The sequence below is a fragment of the Tachysurus fulvidraco genome, chromosome 9 (assembly GCF_022655615.1).
Source record: "Tachysurus fulvidraco isolate hzauxx_2018 chromosome 9, HZAU_PFXX_2.0, whole genome shotgun sequence".
NCBI classification, from domain to species: domain Eukaryota; kingdom Metazoa; phylum Chordata; class Actinopteri; order Siluriformes; family Bagridae; genus Tachysurus; species Tachysurus fulvidraco.
In genome coordinates, this window is record NC_062526.1 from 28,566,818 (window position 1) to 28,579,941 (window position 13,124).

General features: G+C 41.0%; 2 protein-coding genes across 2 annotated transcripts; both read left to right on the plus strand.

Annotated features, from left to right (window-relative positions):
* Window positions 1–2,915: 2,915 nt before the first annotated feature.
* LOC125145589 (trace amine-associated receptor 13c-like) lies at window positions 2,916–3,908 on the plus strand. Its single transcript, XM_047819068.1, has one exon. It carries the CDS (start codon window positions 2,916–2,918, stop codon window positions 3,906–3,908), a length of 993 nt encoding a protein of 330 aa, XP_047675024.1.
* Window positions 3,909–9,269: 5,361 nt separating this feature from the next.
* Window positions 9,270–10,262, plus strand: LOC113651717 (trace amine-associated receptor 13c-like). The gene has a single exon (XM_027160564.2). It carries the CDS (start codon window positions 9,270–9,272, stop codon window positions 10,260–10,262), a length of 993 nt encoding a protein of 330 aa, XP_027016365.2.
* The last annotated feature ends 2,862 nt before the right edge of the window (window positions 10,263–13,124 follow it).

The window sequence follows — 13,124 nt, forward strand, 5'->3', positions numbered from 1 at the left end:
ACCATGACTGAGTCAACCTTCTCCTCGTTGGCCCTCTCAAGTTTGGTTCACAGACCTAGTCTTCTTCCCGAACTGCACTCCATGGGAGGTTCCCGTCAGGAAGGATCTCCTCTCTCAGGCGCGAGATATGGAAGCTTTGGGTCTGGCCCCTGAGAGAGACAATTTCCTAGAGGCAGGCCTCTCATCTGAGGTGACAGAGACTCTGCTGAATGCTAGGGCTCCCTCCACTAGGAAGCTGTATGCTCTGAAGTGGAGGTTTTTTCGATTCTGGTGCGATGAACACTGTCTGGATCCAGTTCACTGCCCGGTCGGTACAGTGCTGGAGTTCCTGCAGTCTTGCTTTTCTCGGGGCCTGTCCCCATCTACTTTAAAGGTGTACATGGCCACCGTCACCGCGAACCATGAAGCTGTCATTTTGTTGCCTCCTTGGGTAGGAACCCTCTGGTCTCTCACTTTCTGCATGGTGTCAGGCAGCTGAGGCCTTCCTGTCGACCACGACTTTTTTCCTGTGACCTTTCTGTGGTCCTGGATGGGCTGCTGGAAGCACCCTTTGAGCCCATGGAGTCAGCCTCTGAGAAGTTTCTGACTCTGAAGTTGGCTCTGCTTCTAGCCTTGGCCTTTCTCAAAGTGTATGAATGGGGTAATCCGGTTTCCAAACAGCGCCTGGCGCACTGGGTAGTAGAGGCCATTACTCAGGCCTATGAGGTGCGCAGTCTTGCCTCGCCTCTCGGCATCAGGGCTCACTCTACTAAGGGTATTGTCTTGTCCAGTGCCTTGGCCAGGGGTGTCCCCCTTGAAGATATTTGTGCTGCGGCTGGATGGTCCTCTCCGCACACCTTTATCACATTCTATGACTTGGACCCCACTCCAGGGTCCCAGGTCCTGCAGGGCCTTTGATGTTCTGTTCTCAGTCTGCTCGTGCCCTCTCAGGGCCTCTGTCGCAGTCATCGACCGGTGCGTGGCAGCGTGGGTATTGGCGTTCCCATAGTGTCAGCACTGATGCAGCATCGAGTCCCCCCGAAAGGGAACTTCACCAGGTTACATATGTAACCCGGTTCCCTGAGAAGGGAACAAGATGCTGCATCACTGGCCATGCCCCGGGCATCTTCTCGCACTTCCTACAGACAAATAGAAGCTGGAGCAGTGTGACACAGATGCCCTTATATGGACTTATGTGTCCTTTCCGAGCCATTAAAATGGCATGCGTGCACACAGAGCTTCAGATACAACTTCCTCACAGAAACATTCCCATAGCGTCAGCACTGACGCAGCGTTTCATGACAACTGAACTACAGCAGACTTAAGCAGACCACACAGCGAGAGCTTCAAGACTCCTGCATCTTTGTTCTGGATGCTGACATTCAGCTAGATCGGCTCACCTCGTTTAGTGACAACTGAACTGTACTGCTCATCCCTAGGAGTGTTTGTGACTGTTAGATTCAGGACATTTTATTTACCACAAAGATTCAACACTGCTTTCTTTGTGGCAGTGTACATTCCCCCGGCTGCTAATGCTAAGAAGCCACTATGTGAACTTTATGTGGCTATTAGCGATCTGCAGAATTCTCACCCTGAGATTTCAATCATGCACATCTCAAATCAATGGTCACTAAATTCCATCAGCATGTAGACTTTGCAATGAGAAAGGTGAGCATTCTGGATCCTGTTTGTTGGGTATTTGTCCTGTGGTGTTTTGTTTTGTCTGTTTGTTTTTTGTCTCACACTGTTTGCACACTATGCATTTTATGTGGATAGGACAACTTACTTTAAGTCCTTAGTTCTGTGTTGTTTTATGTAGCTTTGTTGTATGTAGCATTATAGTCCTGGATAAACTATAGTCCTTTGTTTCATATAAATGTGTACTGTGTAAGCCATTTATGGTTGAAATGACAATAAAAGCTTCTTGACTTGACTTGAATTGATCTAACTGCTATACATGTAATAAAATGAATTTGATTATGGTCTTATAGTTTAATACTTATGATTCATAAGTATTCATAAATATATTGTGTGTATATTTGCACACCCCTGTCCATGTGTATACAGGATCCCCTACTGCTAGAAAAGTGTAATAGCAGGTAAACTGATCATAAGGAGCTTCTGTCCCACCCACTGTCAATTGTGTCAGCACAGTAGAGAGTAATTACTAATTTTGGTGATCATATGAAGGTGCAGACTGGTAACACAGATTAAATGTGATATAAGTCGTGTAAAATGGTAATGATTTGAGATGATATATTAAGATTTGGCTTGTACAGTTTGTGTAGTGAGGGATCACTGAAAAGAGAAAATGAAAAATGGATCATCGGATTTTGTTTGATTAGTGTGAGTTTATTTGATATCTGTTTAAGAGGTTTCAGACACACATTTCATGGAGTAATTGGCGATGTTTTTGGCATTTGTAGACCGACTTGGGATCTGAGTCAGACTGTAGAACATGGTGTGTGTCTGTGTGTTCAGGAGCATTCAAGTAGGAAATGCACCACTTTTGACCACTTTATGCACCTCTTCCACTTAATCAGATCAACTGAAAAAAAAAACACTAAGCACCAGTAAAACATTGCCAGTGACAATGGTATGTATGAGGCCCAGGCAAATTTGCTAGAAATGCCTATATGGAAGCTAAGGTGCAGTGTGGAGACCAGCTGTAGTGTATCAGAGAATCAAGAACCTCCATCAACACTTCAAGAAAAGATTTACATTCTTAAACAGTGAATTAACAGGCAGCTCCATAAATGCAGTCAAGAACACACGAGATGGAGATATTTAGTTTAGGCCTTTTGTTCCCACAAGCCATGACATCATATCTATGATACTATCACTCAAATTAGGGAGGCGTGACTAATTTCTACAAACTATAAATTCATTCGAATTATGACTTTAAACTCTGTAGACATTAGAGAAATGCTGTATTGATGAACCTGACAGAGTTTAATCAGTCTGATGGCTGTGATCAATTCTCCTGTCCAGAGAGATCTGTATCTCCTGCAGTTTATGTCTTACTGTATGTGTGTTCAGCTGCTGTGGTTCTGCTAACAATGTGTGGAAATCTGCTCGTCATCATCTCTGTTCTTCACTTCAAGCAGCTTCACACACCAACAAACATGCTGGTGCTCTCTCTGGCTGTGTCGGATATCCATGTTGGTGCTTTAGTGATGCCAGGAATGTTAATATGGTTGATCGAGTCATGCTGGATATTTGGGAGAGGTTTCTGCATCTGTTTTTTGTTCATTGGTGGTGTCCTTACATGTTTATCCGTCTATAATATTGCTCTAATTGCTGTAGATCGGTATTTGGCTCTCTCAAATCCCTTTCTCTACACAAACACAGTCACTAAGAGAACAATGTGCATTTTTGTTTATTCTAACTGGTGTATATGTCTAGTCTATAATGCAGCGCTCTGTTATTTTAATGGATGTTTCGTAAATTTTCTATCATGTCCTGAAGAGTGTGTTTATTTTCTGAATGAGATTTGGACTGTACTTGATCTCATATATTCATTTATATTTCCACTTTCTGTTATAATCATATTGTATACTCGAGTTTTTGTGATTGCTAAGAAACATGCCACTGCTATCAGAGAGCTTAATAATCACACACGGCCTAAAACACAGAAAATCACCTTACACTCCATGAAATCTGAGAGAAAAGCAGCTAAAGTCCTCGGTATTTTAGTGTCTGTGTTTCTGGTGTGTTTACTTCGATATTTTATTTGCAGTTTATTAGGGAATGTTATTGAAATACAGGCAGAGACAATTAAGAAACTTTTGCTCATACTTTGCTTTAATTCCACCATTAATCCAGTTATTTATGCTCTGTTTTACCCGTGGTTTCAAAAATGCATTAAATTAATTATTACACTGCAAATATTTCGAACAGACTCTACATTAATAAAAGTTATTTCATGAAAAGTCTTTTTCCACTCCTCATGATGAAGTGCCTACATATTGCTATTGTTTTGTATATTTTTCTGTGTTCTCCTGAAGACATGTTCATGAATAATAAACATCAGAAAAAGTTTTGCAAATTTAATCTTGTTTTTTTTTTAATACAAAAATTCAAAAGAAGATTCTGAGTGATTCACTCTATTTATCTAAGACTGTATTTATACAGTATATATTTCAGAATACAGTTTGCATGTTATTTAGTTTTCAGACTTTATTAATGCTGACATGCATCTGACTAAAATACACTGAAGTATGAATGAAAGGATAAAAAATAACAAAGCTGACTGTTTTCGTTTCATTCTGTAATTGTGCAAGACTGGACTGGGTTTTATGAACAGAGCTAAAGAGAAGGAATGGTGAGGAAAAGTCATCAAACAGGGAGTCACAGTCATAGCTCATGAGCTTGGGGCAACTATAGATAATCAACTGTCCTTTTTGTCGCATGTTGCTAATGTGACACACTCATGTTTCTTTCCTGTCTACAACATTTGAAGGATTTAACCATTTTTGTCCACACTGGCTGCCCAGGTACTTGATAAAATTTAAAGTCAGATTTATGTGTATATATTATGTGTTAACAATGGATATTATCTAAAAGCAGCTTTACAGAACATACAAATAAAATAAAAAAAGGTTAACATGAATATAATAAAAAAATTCAAGATTAATATTGGATTATATTTAAATGCATTTGTATTTATCCCCAATGAGCAATTCTGAAGTGACTGAGGTGACATTCTCAAAGAAAAAATCCTTTAGATGGAAGAGGAAGAAACTTTGAGAGGAACCAGACTCAAAAGTGAAACTTTTATGCTCAAAAACTTTGTGAAGGAAAGTCCAAATGGAGCTGATACATCTCTAGATGTCTCAGGATCCTCACATGGTTGGCCTTATCTCAGTGAAGGTTAAAATCTTCATGACACGGATAATGGGAGCTGGTCATTTCAAGACTGGACTACTGCAGCTTTCTCTGTCAGGTCTACCTATGAATGCAATTCATCCTCTGCAAATGATCCAAAATGAAGCTGCTCTGATGCTTGCCTACAAAGCAAAAAAATGGACCAGCTCTCTCTTACCTCAAAGCCCTCATAACTCCTCGCACTGCACCTCAAAGAGTCCTTTTAGGGCAGAATAGATACAATCTCTGTGCAGGAGAAAGCATTGAGGCTAAATCCCATACTATCCTCAAGAATGTGGTTGTCTGTGAAGGAGTAAGTACATGCTGGCAGGGGATAACTAAGGGGGACAGCAACACACAAGGACCAGGAGCATGGGTTGTCATGCCTGAACCCCGAAGCACATGAAGCGACTGGATAGGCAGCAGGGGAGATGGCCCTAAAGAGGCATAGAATTTTTTTGACCACAGATAAGTTTCTTAAGTGGGATTGTAGGTCTTCCGTATAAGGCCAGCATGGCCCAACAAGGCCTCAATGGCAGCACAGAATTTTACCATGCAGCCGATTAAGTGGAGAGAGAGCTGGCAAGTTTCCCTTCAGCCATAGGTATTGTCGCATACCCATGCAGAGGCTGAGGAGAAGAAACAGATATAATAAGGATTATTCCATAACCTTGACACCTCAGTGTGGAGGTCTGTGAAAAATGGGAGACATGGAGTTGAAAGGTGTTGTAAAGTTTGGTAGCTATTGTCAAGCTCAGAGAGGACAATGCAAACTCTTTTATCAGGTAACAACACCACAGAATATGATGGCAATTTGATGGATGCTTGCTCCTCATTGCCCCCATAAAGCTTCTTAGAGTCTGATGCAAATTCCACATTTGGTTTAGAAGAAATCACAAAGCAAGCTCCCAGAGACGAAGCAAAGGAATTAGAGTTAGGCTCAGGCACTGGCGTTGTCTGTCCACCTCCCTGATCCCAGCTACAATGCTTAGCAATGGTTCACAAAATTGAGGAAGACGACATTGGGCATTCCTGGACACCAAATGGTAGTTCTGTGTCGACTGTTGCATGTCAAATATTTGAGGACATCCGTTTACCACCCCCAGACTGATGGACTGGTGGAGTGCTTTAATTAAACACTCGTGGTAGATGGAACTGGTACCTCCTCCTTCCATATGTGCTCTTCACCATCCATAAGACGGCCAAGGCATCCACAGGTGTCATGCCTTTTGAGCTTCTTTTCATACGGTGACCTCAAAGGCTGTTGGACATAGCCCGGTAAGTGTGGGAGGAGCAGTCCTCTCCATTCTGTTTGATCATTGATTTTGTCCAGGACATACAGGCACAAATTGATCGTGTTGGCCCCATAGTAAAAGAGCACATGAACAAGCAAAGAGTCTACAACCAACCAGCCCAGTTCTGTAAATTCCAGCATGAAGATCAGTTCATGTTGCTTGTCCCTAGCACATCCTACAAGTTCCTGGCAAAATGGCAGGGCCTGTACTCTGTCCTTGAGAAGGTAGGCCCAGTCAACTACAAACTGCAACAGCCAGGTAAGCATGCAGACAGTCAATTATACTACATCAATATACTAAAGAGGTGGGTCCCTCTGGCCCCAGGTGTATCTGCATTTGCTTTCTCTGTCACAGATCTCGGAAAGTGTGCCCTGGTGAAGAGACCAATTCGCTGACATTTTCTCCTCCATGCCAGGACTGACCCACCTGGTGCACCATGAGATCAAGACCCCTTCTGGGATGGTGGTTCGACAATGACCATTCTGTGTCCCGGAAGTTGGTCATAACGTCATAGAGAAAAAAACAGGAACGGGGGTAATGTTAAAAGATGGGGTCTTCGATGAGTCCACCAGCCCATGGTCCAACCCCATTAAGGTGGTGCCTAAGCCAGACAGAAGCATCCGCCTCTGTAATGAATTCCGGAGGCTCAACCAAATCTCAGAATGTGACAGCTTCCCCCTCCCCGAGGTGGATAACATCATGGAGTGCCTGGGAAAAACCCACTATTTTTCCACCCTCGGCCTGACCAAGGGTTATTGGCAAATGGCCCTTGCCCCAGATGCAAAACCCAAGACTACGTTCAGCACCACCAATGACCATTGGCCGTACCTGGTTCTTTCTTTTGGCCTACATGGGGTGCTTGCCACATTCCAGTGCCTCATAGACATTGTCCTCTGCCCCATTCGGCCTTTGCGGCTACTTATCTGGACTTTGGTGTCATCCACTCCTCCACATTGGTTGACTATTTCATCTAAAGGAAGTTCTGGAAGCCCTGCAGAAGGCCGGACTACCTGCTAACCCCCGCAAGTGCCATCTGGGGCTGGTCTGGGCATTCTCAAACCTCAGAAATAGAGGCCGTCAAGGAGTACCCCCAACCCACAATGAAAAAACAGGTATGTGCCTTTCTGAGTTTTGCAAGATATTATCGGTGGTTTGTTTTTAACTTCTCCACTGTAGCATCCTCCCTCAAATCAAAACTAAAAGGGTCAGTTGGAATGGATGAAGCGGATGAGCTACAAGGAGTGGGCGTTTGTCCACCAAAGGAAAGCCCTTATCACCCTCCCCATGACATTAACCTACCTGCCTGGTAGCGGTCCTCTCCCAAACATTTGAAAGGGAAACACCCAGTCCTGTTTATCTCCCAGAAACTGAACCCCTGCTGAGAGGAAATATGTGGCAGTGGAACAGGAAGCCCTTGCAATCAAATGAACTCTTCTCCCCAGAAAATCCACTGCTAAAAGAAATCACACTCCTCAGAATTTCAGCATCACAGTCAGCACTGCTGAATTAAGCTGCAAGGTTGTTGCAAGGTTGTGCAGAAAAATTCCCACCAAAAGAGTGGGGGCCAATCAGGAGTGCAGCTGGGGCACCCACACTCCAGCAGAATGCCACAGCAGAAAGTCAAGCTTAGCAGCCAGCAGGAGGTGGGCTGCGTTATGCCCATGGAAGGAATTAATGTGCTGTATCCCTCTGCTTTATCCCTTTGCTCTGGGTAGCCAAAAGTGCCAACGTCTGCTGAGCCTGAGCCAAGCTAATGGGTTCAAAGCTCTTTCTGCACCTCCACTGGGACTCCTTCAAGATTGGGAACCTCCCCATGGAATCCTCAATTAATCCAGAAAGAGCATGCAAGGTTCTTTTTCACCTCTAAAAATACCACTTTTTCATTGCACTGTGTTAACAAATAAACACATTTGAGATTTGCACCTAACACCTCCATCTCTGTGTTGTGCTTCTGTGTCCCTCTCATCAGAGTGCCCTACAAATATAACAGTTCAAATAACAAAGTACACAAAATTCAGAATCCTACCTTACAAGATGAGAATAAACTCAAGATAATGAGCTAAAGCACACTTTTAACAATAATATTGAGGATATTTTTATAAACATATATGCAGTACAATACTGTTCTCTTCTGGGTGTTGAGGAATCTGAAGGCTTGAGGAAGTAAACAGTTACACAGTCTAGTTATGAGGTCCAAATGCTTTGGTACATTTTCCAGATGGCAGGAGTGTGAAGAGTGTGTGTGAAGAGTGTGTGGGGTGTGTACAGTCATCTTCAATGCTAATAACTTTTTAGATGCAGGGAATGGTGTAACTGTCTGTGATGGGGAAGAGTGATTTTTCAGGATCTGAAACGGTGCAATTCCCAAACCAGGCAGTAATGCAGCTGCTCAAAATGCTCTCTATGTTCCCTCTGTAAAACATGGCCAGGATGGCGTGGAAGATGGGCTTTCTTCAGTCTTCATAAGAAGTAAAGATTCTGCTGGGATTTCATGCTGATGAAGCTTGTGTTGAGGGGCCAATATTTTATTTATAAACATTTCGTAATCCCCACCAATTAAGGTGCCCAAAATAATATATTAGTTGTGTTAAGCACTAAAGGTGTATGGGTAAAAGCACAATCATTTACTAATTTCAAATACTGTACAAAATGCCAAGTCCCTGAAGACCTCATGACAGAAAGTATAGTTTGAGATCCTGGGGAGTGCTTAACTGAAGTTTTGCTCCCTGCATCCAACTTATTTCAAACTCATGTTTCTTCTACATTATCCATGTAACTTTACAAAAATCAAAGGAACCCCATGGGTCCCATCAATCCAGTCAAGAACACATGAAATAGAAAAAACATTCTGTAGATATTTAGATATTCTCCATAAATTACCATTACAGCAACCAGTGTCCCATCAGTCCAGTCAAAAACACATGAGATGGGGATATTTAGTTTAGGCCTTTTGTTCCCACAAGCCATGACATCATATTTATCATACTGTCACTCAAATTAGGGAGGTGTGACTAATTTCTATAAACTATAAAATCACCAGAGCTTCTGTGCCATAAGTCATTTGATTATGATTTTTTACATTTTCTGTTTTACTTTAAACTCTGTAGACATTAGAGAAATGCTGTATTGATGAATCTGACAGAGTTTAATCAGTCTGATCACTGTGATCATTTATCCTGTCCAGAGAGACCTGTATCTCCTGCAGTTTATATCTTAATGTACTTGTGTTCAGCTGCTTTGGTTCTGCTAACAGTGTGTGGAAATCTGCTCATCATCATCTCTGTTCTTCACTTCAAGCAGCTTCACACACCAACAAACATGCTGCTGCTCTCTCTGGCTGTATCGGATTTCCTCGTTGGTGCTTTAGTAATGCCGCCAATGTTCATCTGGACAATAGAGTCATGCTGGATTTTTGGGAGAGGTTTCTGCACCGTCTTTTGGATAATTTGTGGTTTTCTATTAATTCTATCAATATATAATATCACTCTGATTGCTGTGGATCGATATTTGGCTCTCTCAAATCCCTTTTTCTACATGAGCAGAGTCTCTGTGAGGATCACGTGTGTTGTAGTTATTTTGGACTGGTTTGTGGTGGGAGTCTATCTCTTGTTACTCATGTATTTCAATGGAAATTTCACAATTTCTGTAATGTGTCCCGGAGAATGTTTTTATTTTCTGAATGATGTTTGGACTGTAATTGATCTCATATATTCATTTATATTTCCACTTTCTGTAATAATCATATTGTATACTCTAGTTTTTGTGATAGCTAAGAAACATGCCACTGCTATCAGAGAGCTTAATAAGCACACACGGCCTAAAACACAGAAAATCACCTTACACTCCATGAAATCTGAGAGAAAAGCAGCTAAAGTCCTCGGTATTTTAGTGTCTGTGTTTCTGCTGTGTTTACTTCCATATTTTATTTACAGTTTATTAGGAAATGTGATTGAACAACAGACAGAAACCATTCAGAAACTTGTAATCATTCTTTATCTTAATTCCACCATTAATCCAGTTATTTATGCTCTTTTTTATCCGTGGTTCAGGAGGTGTGTTAAAATAACTATAACTCTACAAATAGTCCAGTCAAACTCTGCATTAGCAAATGTTCTCTCGTGAAAAGTCTGTTTTTTCTACATCAAATCAAATTTAAACAATATAATGTGTACTGTAATGTATAATATGTAAAAAGAGGAAATTATATTTGCTTCAGAAACTTAAAATATGGATTACATATTAACATGCAATGAGACGAAGTCCAACAGATTTTCAGTGAAAAAGATTCATTTGTACTTTTGATTATTAGTTTTAAGTTCCCTAATAAAGGTGTCAGATTACAGGAGGCAGAAACAGATGCAGCTGTATTTGAGCATGTGTATTTCAAAAATGTTAAAAGTTCCAAAACTCATTCAGGGTTAATGATGCAGCCCAGAAAAGTGATGGTGCATATGTAAACCTCACTATTCTCTCTTTTTTAAAAAACTCTTGATGCTGTGCAAGAATCTGGAGAACCTTCTGGACTTGGAGCTCATGGTTTTCTATGAAATGGGTGCATACCAGAATATCATCAATATAGGCTATGATGTATTTGTCCATCATATCTCAGACGCTATTGTAGCTCTGAGTGTCCAGTTTATAGTGTTTTGTTATGTTTTTATGTTTCTATCCACAGGTTAATATGCTAAATGTAATTATTAATTTGACAGGTTTAGGCCTTTTGTTTCAACAAGGCATTATATTCGTTCATTGACTTAGGTGAATTAATATTAAAACAAAGTATGGATTAGTGAAAAAAATGCCAATAGATATTTAAAATGTTTTCACTAATCATAACTAATAATCATAAATAAAATAATCCATATTTTATTTTAATTTATGTTATGTAACATATTATATTATATAAAATCTCGACCCAACAGATTCTTTACTGGGAATAGTGGAGTTTGCACAGGAGACGTCTCACATGACACAATAACACCAGCTTTTAACATGTAGTTGAACACCTGTGTTATACCTGCTATAGCTTCTAGATTTGGGGGATTATTAAGCTTTCTTTGGCCTGTAATCTGATTTTGGAGTTATGGTCACTGCTCAGTTTGCTCCCAATCATGAGTCCAAGCAACTATCTATTTTCCCAAGGCTTCTCATTCATCATCAGCATATAGAGAGAGATGTGGAGATGCTTCATTTATTTGGAATGGGTGTGGATGACCATTTAATTAGGGGTCAAGCCCCGAAGGGGCGTAGACACCTATTGTTATCGTTATTGTTCTTCTTCTTATTCTTCCTCTTCTGCCATTGAAGTCAGTGGCAGCCCATAGAACTGTACGTAGGAAAGTTATGTAATTTGGCACACATGTAGAGTGTGTCTAGACTTGGATGTGTCTAGCTCAAACCCTCTAGCGCCACCAACAGTCCAAAAATCCAATTATTTTCATGTTCATAACTGCTGACTCGTAAGGCCTAGAGACAAAATTCATGCATATTTTGGATCCTTTGCTCATGCCGATTTGAATGCACCATATGACGTCATTTCTGTCATGAATATCTTTCCGCCACTTTTTCAAACTTTGGTATGTAGCATCTAGAGACACCAGAGACAAAAAGTTACCAAAAGCTTTTTGATAGACCAATGTGTTCTCATAAACTGTGGCAACATACATGGTGGCGAGCGCGCCAAAACGGACGTGAGGCCGTATTTTCGCAAAACTTTTGTCTATCGACACGAAACTTGGAATGTCATAAAGGTGATGACTTGAGGGTGCAACCAACATTTCGTCACAGCGCCACATAGTGGTCACGAGATTTGAAAAACGGCTCTTTTCGCTTATAACTACTGCAGTCTTGAGTCTAAAATCATGAAGGTGGTGTTGTTAGATTCCTTGAGGCATGCTGAGTCAAATATACCAAACGATTTTCGGACGGCCATTTTGTGTGTCAGCCATTTTGAATTTTCCATAAAACCTACTTTTTACCTGGGTAAAAGGTAAGACAGATATAGGGTGCGAATGTTTTAAGATAGACGGATCGAGTGAAGGCTTCTTGAGGAGAGGCGTAACAGTAGGCACTTTTAACTCATCTGAGACACAGACAGTTAAAAGACATTTGTTAAAAAAGCATGCTAAACCTGGCCCAACTGAGTCAGTAATCATTTTTAAAAATCATGGATAAATGACGTCGAGGAGACGCTAAATTGAAATCATCTCAATTTAGCGATGGTAGTAATTGAAGAGAGATGGGTTTAAGTGAACCTTTAGCCTTCTTGACATATATCAGTGCTCAGAGTGCAGACACTGCCCTTTTGCACTCATCCCAACTCATCATGGCTTGGGAACACTACAGTACCAGTCTAGGCTGTTTCTCTGCCTCCGCAGTGATGTTAGATCTTCTGGAATGGTAAAGTAGGCGTTGACGAGGTTTCTTCTTGTGCATGAAGAGACAAAAAGCTCCACCATTCAGAGGTGGAGACTTCTGGATTCAGATTTCACCCTAGGTGGAAAGAGCTGACCTACCCAACTGGTTCTGTACTCAGTGTTAATTATATCTGTGACGTCAGTGTGATGGTGTGTGAATTCAGTATCTATTTTTCTAATTCCTCTTAAGTGATCTTCGACTGGTTCAATTCAAATCAAGTTTATTTGTATAGTGCTTTTACAATTAAAATCGTCTCAAAGCAGCTTTACAGAACATAAACATAGAACAAAATGTTAATATAAATAATAATATAAAGATTAATAGAATGCAAAGTTCAAGATTAATATTAGATATATTTAGTTCACAATGTGTATGTATATATCCCCAATGAGCAAGTCTGAGGTGACTCAGGCAGTAGTGACAAGGAAAAACTCCCTTAGATCCTAAGGAAGAAACCTTGAGAGGAACCAGACTCAAAGCGGAACCCATCCTCATATGGGTGACTGTTATGAGAGCCATGAGGGCTCCCTTGGCTGGCCTGCAGAGAATTTACTGAACTTTATCATC

Bases quoted from the DNA above. Each gene is read 5' to 3' on its own strand.
- LOC125145589 (XM_047819068.1), top strand. From the start codon at position 2,916: ATGAACCTGACAGAGTTTAATCAGTCTGATGGCTGTGATCAATTCTCC.
- LOC113651717 (XM_027160564.2), top strand. From the start codon at position 9,270: ATGAATCTGACAGAGTTTAATCAGTCTGATCACTGTGATCATTTATCC.